The 8,716-nt window shown below is 41.0% G+C and overlaps 1 protein-coding gene across 1 annotated transcript in view; it reads right to left on the bottom strand.

Moving 5' to 3' along the window:
• Positions 1-3,080: 3,080 nt before the first annotated feature.
• Positions 3,081-8,716, bottom strand: part of LOC149326821 (trypsin-1-like) — a 116,557-nt gene continuing 110,921 nt past the window's right edge. Inside the window, exon 8 of the mRNA XM_089564686.1 lies at positions 3,081-3,085. Within this exon, the coding sequence (XP_089420812.1) occupies positions 3,081-3,085 (5 nt within the window). The remainder of the gene's footprint in view (positions 3,086-8,716) is intronic.

The raw sequence follows: 8,716 nt of genomic DNA, 5'->3' as shown, positions 1-8,716 counted from the left end.
AGAAATAAATTTGTAGTTTGAATTTCCGAGGCAGTATTGTGCGAAATTTATTTAGGATACCAACAGAGCGAGCCATTTTAGTGCAAACGTAGTTTACATGATCTGTCCAGAGTAAATGTTCTTCAAAAATGACTCCAAGGAACATTGTAGAGCTGACACGAGTTATAGGAGCTTGTTCGAAGTGAATTTGGAAGTTGTTCGGAACTTCCTTATTTTTGGCTCTAAACAGTATGTACTTTGTTTTCCTGACATTAAGTTCTAACCTATTTGATTTTAACCAAACAGACAATTGGGATAACCAACTATTGGAGGCTGCTTGCAAAATATTACTATCTTGCCCTGAAAAAAATACGTTAGTATCGTCTGCATAGATTATAATGTTGTCTGCTGGACGAAGGTTGACGATATCATTAATATATAATAAGAACAACGTCGGTCCTAGAACGGAGCCCTGTGGCACACCAGACACAATCTGACCGATCCCAGATGAAATACCGTTAATGATAGTTGTTTGAGATCGGTTGTCAAGGTAGCTAGCAAATAAGGTTAAAGGAACGCCGCGTATTCCATAACACTGCATTTTTTCAAGCAATATCTTATGGTTAACGGAGTCAAACGCTTTCCTCATATCAAGGAATATGCCAACTGTTAGCAGTTTATTTTCTATGTTTTCAATTAGCTTTTCTTTGATTTCCAGTAAGGCGGCCTCAGTTGTTTTGTTTTTTTGAAATCCGTACTGTTGCTTGGAGATGACATGGTTTTTCTCGAGATATTGAGAAAGACGTGTGTTGATTGCAAGTTCTGCAATCTTAGAAAAAAACTGAAAGAACGGAGATCGGCCGATAATTATTTAAATCATTAATGTCACCCCCTTTGTGAATGGCAGTGACACGAGCTATTTTCAACTGATGTGGAAATGTGCCTGTCGTGAACATTAGGTTAACTATATGTGCTAATGGTATCGCAATGACATCTGCTACTTTCTTGATCGGGACTGGAGCTATGCCATCGACACCTGGAGCACTATTACTGCGTAAGGAGTTAATAATGGTAATTATTTCTGAGTCAGTGCATGGTAACAAAAACATGGAATTACTTTGTTTACTGGTTATATAGACTGAGGCATCTTGATGTGGACCATCAGTTGATTTTGGCGGAAAAACAGATAAGAAATGCCCATTAAATTCATTCGCTAGGTCAGCGCCATCATAGTTCGCGCCATGAATGTGGAGTGAGACGGGTGCGTTGGTTCTGCTTTTACCTAGAAGATCGTTAAGTGTATTCCATGTTCCCTTCGAGCCATCAGACATGGAGAACTTTCTCGCGTAATAATCACTTCTTGCTTTTTTAATGTCAGCGCCTAACTTATTGCGGAACGTTTTGAATTGACGGAGAATGTCAGTGTCTTTTGTTCTCACAAAACGCGAAAAAAGTCTGTTCTTTTCCTGTATGCGGTCATAAAGTTGTTTTGAAATCCACGGCTTTCTTGATTTTCTATGAGTTCTGCACGTTGCTTGCGGAAATGCAGTATTGTAGTGTTCTTGAATAGTAGATATAAAATTTGTGTACGATTGGCATGCATCCTCCTGTCTTAAAATATTACTCCAATCTGTTCTAGCACAAAGACGTCGAAACTCTGATAAGCTGTTTTCATCAATTCTCCTAAATGTGGAAGATTCCGGTTTACTCCTGTGTCGTTTTGGTTGACTAGTAACTATACAGAATATAGGCATGTGGTCACTAATGCTTAATGTCAAAACGCCAGCCGGGACATCACTTGTGCAAATATTCGTAAAGCACACATCAATAAGCGTTTCAGAGTTGTCAGTAACTCTTGTTGGTGAGGAAATTAAGTTCACAAATCCATAGCTGTTGTACAAATCTAGCAAATTTCTCGTAACGGACGTTTCACCCAGAATATCAACATTTATATCACCAAGAAAAACCACTTCATAATTATTAAGAGACACATATTCCAAAGTTTTTTCAACAAAGTTACAAAACGCAGATACCGAACCTGAAGGCGGTCTGTATATACCTATAACAACAATTTTTCCGCAGCACAAAGACAAAGCTTCTACATCTTCATTCATTTCACAGCATTCAGGTAAACAGTGATAGCCGATTTCATTCCTCAAATAAATTGATAAGCCCCCTCCTCTTTTCTGTTGTCGCGCCAAAGATACGCATTTATAATTATCAATGTTAGGAGCATCATTATCATTGCTAAACCAGGTTTCAGAAAATACTAATACATCCCACTTTAACCTCAAAGTTGACAGCAACACAACCATTTCATCTATTTTGTTTTGCAGGCTTCGTGCATTTAAATGAAAAAAAACTGAGAGAATTGTTGAGAGACTTTCCAGAATTCAGAATGTACTTATTGAAAGAATCAATATCAAAATAGGTCATGATAGGCTTCTTTTTTTCCCACAGAAGATCAGCGCGCATGAAAACCTAAGGCTACCGAATGTTTGCCAAGTCGTCTTCGCAAGCAATGCAGATTGCATTCTCTCCGGTTCTGTTCCTGACAAATATTTTGCCATTTCTCTGCCAGGTATACTGGTAGCCACACTGCTTTGCCTTTGAACGTGCCAGCCACAAGAGTCGCCTGTTGAAGGCTGTCAGGTTGTCAAAAAGGCGTATGTCTGATTGCTTAGCTTTCAGATCCTTTACTTTCGCTAGCCATTGATCTTTTGTTTTCCGGTTAACAAAGCGGATCAGCACAGGAGGCGTTTTGTCCTCATTTTTCTTGTGAGGAAGTCTGTGCACACCTTCAATTTCACTCTCAGTGACCGGTTAAAGGCTCAAAGACAATGCAAGGTCGTTCACAACAGCTAACACGTTTTCGTTCTCAGTGTATTTCAGACCATGGATCTCAAGATTCTGGCGTCGTCCATACTGTTCAAGGTCATTTATTTGCCTTTTCAATCGACCCACCTCAGCCTCAGTTCCTACCGATTCTACGACTTCAAGACGTCGCCACAAAGGCCAAAGAAGTTACGCGAAAGAAATTCAAGCAGACAAAATTTTTCCCAAAAGGCAAAAGAGAAAAGCACTCAAGTTACTAAAGAACTTCAACCTGGAAGCAGCGGACCGAAAAAGTTGAGAAGAATGAAGCTGGTAACCAACATGTACCCTTTACTGGCAAAACCCACAAACATGACTGCCCTGTACGAGCCATTGATTCTGAAAAAGAATCTTGGGAAATGACAATTGAGGATTACGTACAGTGCAGCGTGGAAAACATTGCTGGAAAGGGCCCGTTTTATTTGGGAGCTCAAGTGAAGTAGTCAAGTGCTTGGTTAAAGGTCTCCGGACCGCAACAACAGCTTTCTCTATCGATGCCCAAGATCTCTTCTATTCAGTACCGCATGATCGCTTGTTCGATGCGATCCGCCATAAAATACATTAAAATGATCAAGTAGGTTTTCAGAACATGGCAGGGGTGAGCACTGATTGTTTTCTCAATTTTTTAAGATTTGATCTCAGCTCCACCGCCCTTGAATTCAAATGAAAATATTTCATTGAAAAAACTGGAATTTGTGTTGGTTCATCTGTAGCTCGAGTCGTCTGTGATATTTGCTCGCCAGCATTCGATCAATGCGTCGAACAATGATTGTCAGGACAGCAAGTTTTGATTGTTTTCTGGTATGTGGATGAGCATCTCGTTATTAACCTATCGCCAGAAGACAACCTTGAGGATGTCATCAATAAAGTTCTAGGATTATTCACTGGCCCCTCCAGGTAACACCCACGAGTTGGCCACTGACGGCCGACTGCAATACCTCGATCTCAAGCTTGAATTTGGGAGAGAACATATCTGCTTGTCGAGCAACCTAAGAATCTATAAGAACCCATTGGCATTTGGAAGCGCACATTCTAGGCTTGTAAAATGTCAAACGTAATCGTGGCCTGCCAGACTTCCCTAGAAAATCCATGCAACATAAAAGAGAGGACAGCTTCAATCAACAAGTCCGTTTTCTTTCTGTATGCTACCGACGCCATCTGGTCAAAACAGCTTATCAAAGTTTGTTAAAGAAGTTACAAGTGCTTAGAAGAAACCGCTGCAGCCGCTACGATACCTACATCGTGTGTCAAACAACATAAAAAAAGTCGCGAACCGATATAGTGTCAGGATGGTTTTCTCGCCACCGTGCAAACTGAGTAGCGTGTGCCCTTTGGTATTCAACACGATAGCTAGGCGGGCCAGTTGGTGATACATTTCCAAAAAATGACAGCTCGAAAAACGCGGACGAAGGGTAGACAAACACAGGAGAAGCGCTGTATGCAGAGAAGAGAAAAGCAGGCCGCAGTGTACCACATACCACGAGATAAATTTCACGAAGTGCAATTCAGGCCTCGTGTACGAAATTCCCTTCACGTGCGGCAGGTGTTGTATTGGTCAGACAGGTAGATGTTTAATTGAATGGGCACGTGAACAGAGCCTGGCATTAAAGAACCACTCTGTAGGCCACCTAGCAGACTATTGCAAAAGCTGGGAAGGCAAGGATAGCGGTAAGAAAAATGGGCGTTGCACTCCGGTCCTTAGTAACTCCGGTCCTTAGTAGTAGTTTTTGTGCACATCCAAACCAAGACCGAAAGGAAGGTAGTCGAATCTTTTCACTTTATCAAAACTGGGAAAAACTGTGTCAGCTCTCCTTCTATTTCACTTTCACAGAAAGAAATAGTTCTTTTCGAAGACCACTTAAAATTTTTTAATGTGTTTCATGTTCCATGCTTAAATGTACATCCATTTCAGTCACGGAGGTGTATTCTCTTACTTGGTTTTAATATTCACCTCTACACTTGTTCCTTGTTAGTTCCGTCCTGTCATGCTTGTTTTTAGATTCTTGCGGTCATGCTTTAATCCTATGCTAATCGCCATTAGCGGCAGTAAAACGTTTTTCAGGTTCGTAATTGTGTTCTGATTTTAATATGCGCTCATACACTTTTTCCTTCTTCAAGAAGAAAAGCGAGAAACAGACAAGGGCTTAAGGAAGACACACACAGACACAACGCCTTTCTGTGTGTGTCTTCCTTAAGTAGTTGTCTATTTCGCGCGGTTCTTCTTGAAAATGGCATACCAAATCGCCTAAGCATCTGTGCTAACTTTTTCTTACTTGTTTTCATCAGGTCATGTTTCTTTTTACATACTTCACCCCATGTTTTTATCCTTTCATCATCGTCTTTATTTTGTTCATTGCTGTTTTATCTTCTAGACGTGACATTTCGCATTTAATCATGTGTTTTCACGACCTGAATGGGAGTTTCCACCCAGGTCGAGACTGCGAAATTCAGCATGTGTTTGAATTACTTCTGAGAATATTATTCAGTCGGTCTTTATTGTAGCCGCGACTGACGAGGTAGAGCCAGACTGACGAGCAACATCGACCGTTTATTATTACGCCAGTGCGTAGCGGAAAAACTTGACGGCTTAGCTCGGCTATGTCAGGATATGAATGAATGTTTATTTTGACAGAAATACAAAGAAAGTCTGTCGAGGAGGCTGACAAAAAGGCAACGAACGCCTGACTAAGTGTCAGTCCCCTTTCTGAATACAAAAAGCACTCAATCAAAACGGGGTAAGCATAAAGTATATACATACACTTAAAATGGAAGCTGCATGCAATAAATAACACAAGCAGTGAAAACATGTTGCATTTTCAAGGTAAACAGTCATATCTGAATCGATAACAAGTACAAGTTTACTCTTTTTTTAAAGTTTCCTAGAGATGTCGATTCCTTTACAATAGTGAGAATGGTAGGATGATGATTTAGAAAATCTGGAATTAGGAAAGACTGCTTTTGAATATGGTAGTTTGTCCGTATCTTGCCCGTGTTGTATGTACGTAGTGTGTCTTGTATTATATGTGTGTTCTTTTGGAGGGTATGTTCTGAAAAAGGCGCTTTCATCATGGCTGATCTCTCGAAATATTACAACAGCTGTCTTTGTTAATAACATTTTGTATTGTTAATATACTATTCGTACTGAAAAGAGGCGCACAATAACTTCTATAGGGCGCATTTTCAATGACACGTATCATACGTTTCTGTAAGGTTAGCAAGCTATCAATATTTTCGTCGTGGTACCCCAGAAAGATACATATTCGAGGCGTGAATGCACTAGACTATAGTACAACTGTTTTTTTTTTCAATATACGTAGCGATATGCAGATATGCATCAAGAAACATCATTTCACTGTGGCGAAGAACAACTGACGTGTCACTAATGCAACTATCACCTCGCTTCTTGATATAGAAGGCTTCCACAAGCTCACGTTCGGTCCTATCTCGGCTTTTCAATAGCACTTTGCATTCAGATAGTCGAGGCTTGCAGGCTACACGCTTCTCTTTCGAGCAGGCTTGGCAGTGGTCTGGAAGATGGCCTCTCTTGTTTAATGAATTCTTGTGTTCAAGCAGGCGCTCATTAAGACAACGTCCGGTTTGTCCAACGTACACCTTGCCGCATGTAAGCGGGAACTCGTAGACTACTTCTTTCTTGCAGCCAACATGTGGCATTCGATCTGATGGTGCACTCTTGTAGTTATTTTCCTTCCAATGCGTGAACACACTCCGACGAGTTTTCGCGGCGCTGAAAATACCACATCGACGCCATACTTATTGGCCACCGTCTTGAGGTTATAAGAAGTGTGGTGTACGTAAGGTACAACTTCCGGCCTTGCCTGCTTTTCATCTTGAGGACTGTTGTTTTCCTTGCTGCCCTTCAGCTTTTTTCGGCAAAGACTGCGCCACGGAGAGAGCCAGGGAAGCCGGGAAGCCTGCTTTCTGCAGCCTGGACACCTGAGAAGCAAAGCTCGCGTGCATGGCATGGTGGCAAGACTTCTTTAGTGCGGATGCTAAGCACTGGGAAGCGATAGCCCTCTTAACGGTCTTAGAATAGTTCGAATGGAAAGGCAAAAAATCTTTCTTTGCGCGCGGACAGTACTACCAGCAAACGTGTGAAGGGTGAAAGGTTAGGATGAGATCTAAAAACTGTGATTGGTTATTACCGCTTTAGTAAAACAAGCTTCTGCAGCGTTTGTCCGTGTCGTAAGTGTTTTCTTCCTTTGTGCTCGTCTTCTTTACGCTCCAGTGATGTGGAAGTTATTACCGCTAGGCAGCTCGTGAGTGAAGGTGAGGCCCATGCTGTTCAGACCAAACGTGCCTAAAACATCCGCTACTGCTTCGCCAAAGTAAAATCGTTAATATGCCACCAAGCCGAAAGTTGCGCAAGTTGGATAACGTTCATGATGTAAAAATGGCGCACGCTGAACACAAGGGACGGGAAGGAAACAACGCATCTCCGTCCTTTGTGTTCCTTGTGCGCTATTTTTACATCATGAACGTTATCCAACCTGCCCAACTTTCGGCTTTGCTTTATATTGATTGTTGTAGTATAATTTCCGATGTATGAAACAATTACTTTCGTATTTATTTTATTCATTTATTTATGAATATTATCAACCCTCATTTGAGGGTCATTACAGGGAGGGACAATGAAAAAAAAAGGCATATATAATCAAGAATGAACAAGCCTCTTCGAGCATACAATACAAAAGAGCATAGAAACGCAACACAATTCACACCACTATAGAACTACCTGCTATATAAAAAGAAATATTTGACAATAAGTTAAGCGCATATATACAGGAATCCCATGCCTAGACGGAATCCCCAAGTGCATTCAGGAATGCCGCTACACCTGTAGACTCAGCGACGTGAGCGGGCAGTTTATTCCAGTGCACAATGGCATCCGGAAAGAATGAGCAGTGAAACACGTTAGTTCGGGTCAAGTATGGCCGAATCGCTTTGTGGTGATTAAGGCGGGAGCTCAGTCTACCTCGAGGCGACAGATATTTTTCTTTATTGATGTTATTTTCACCGTGAATGATTTGGTAAAGTTCTTTTATTCTCTAATTTTTACGTGTTTTTTCAAATGTGTCTAGACTGGATAAGTTTATCATCTCCGTTACCGAATCTGTTTTCCTATATTTTGAGCAAATAAATCTCGCCGCACGTCTTTGAACCTCTTCTATTTCCGTTGAAAGAATCTTTTGGTTAGGAGATCATACTACAGATGCATATTCTGGGGAAGGACTTATGAGAGATTTGTATGCTAAAAGATTGACACCTTTCGTTGCTCCCCCCAACTTTCTTCTTAGAAAACACAGTTTTCAGTGTGCCACCGCACACAAGTTTTCGACTTGATTGTGCCAATTTAGGTTGTGATTAATTGACACATTCAGATACTTGAACTTACTAACATTAACCAAATCATGGCCTAGGTGCAATATTGTACTAAAAAGAAATTATATTTCGTTTGTTAGTTATATGGGTAAATGTCCTCTTATTGAAGTTAATTTTCATTTCCCATTTGTCACACCAAAGTGCAAAAGTTTGCAGGTTTTGGTTAATGTTAATCTGATCTCTTTCACATGTGATAGGTGCATAAATGAGGCAATCATCCTCAAACAGTTTTAGTTTAACAGAATTTCCAACAACAGTTACTACGTCATTGATATATACTAGAAACAGCAGTAGCCCCAGCACAGAACCCTGTGGTGCACCAGAATATACATCCAAAAAGCCAGACTCGCAATTGTCAACAAGTACCGCCTGTTTGCGTTTCGCCAAGTACCGTGCAAGCGTTGCAGCTGGACCCTAGAGGCTGCCACAAAATCTGGATTTGTTTGCAAGGAAGTGCACCGCC

Source organism: Amblyomma mixtum, chromosome 10, assembly GCF_055824585.1.
Source record: "Amblyomma mixtum isolate Tamu chromosome 10, ASM5582458v1, whole genome shotgun sequence".
NCBI lineage: Eukaryota > Metazoa > Arthropoda > Arachnida > Ixodida > Ixodidae > Amblyomma > Amblyomma mixtum.
Note: the sequence above shows the minus strand (reverse complement) of the source record. Positions and strands in the feature narration are given on the sequence as shown.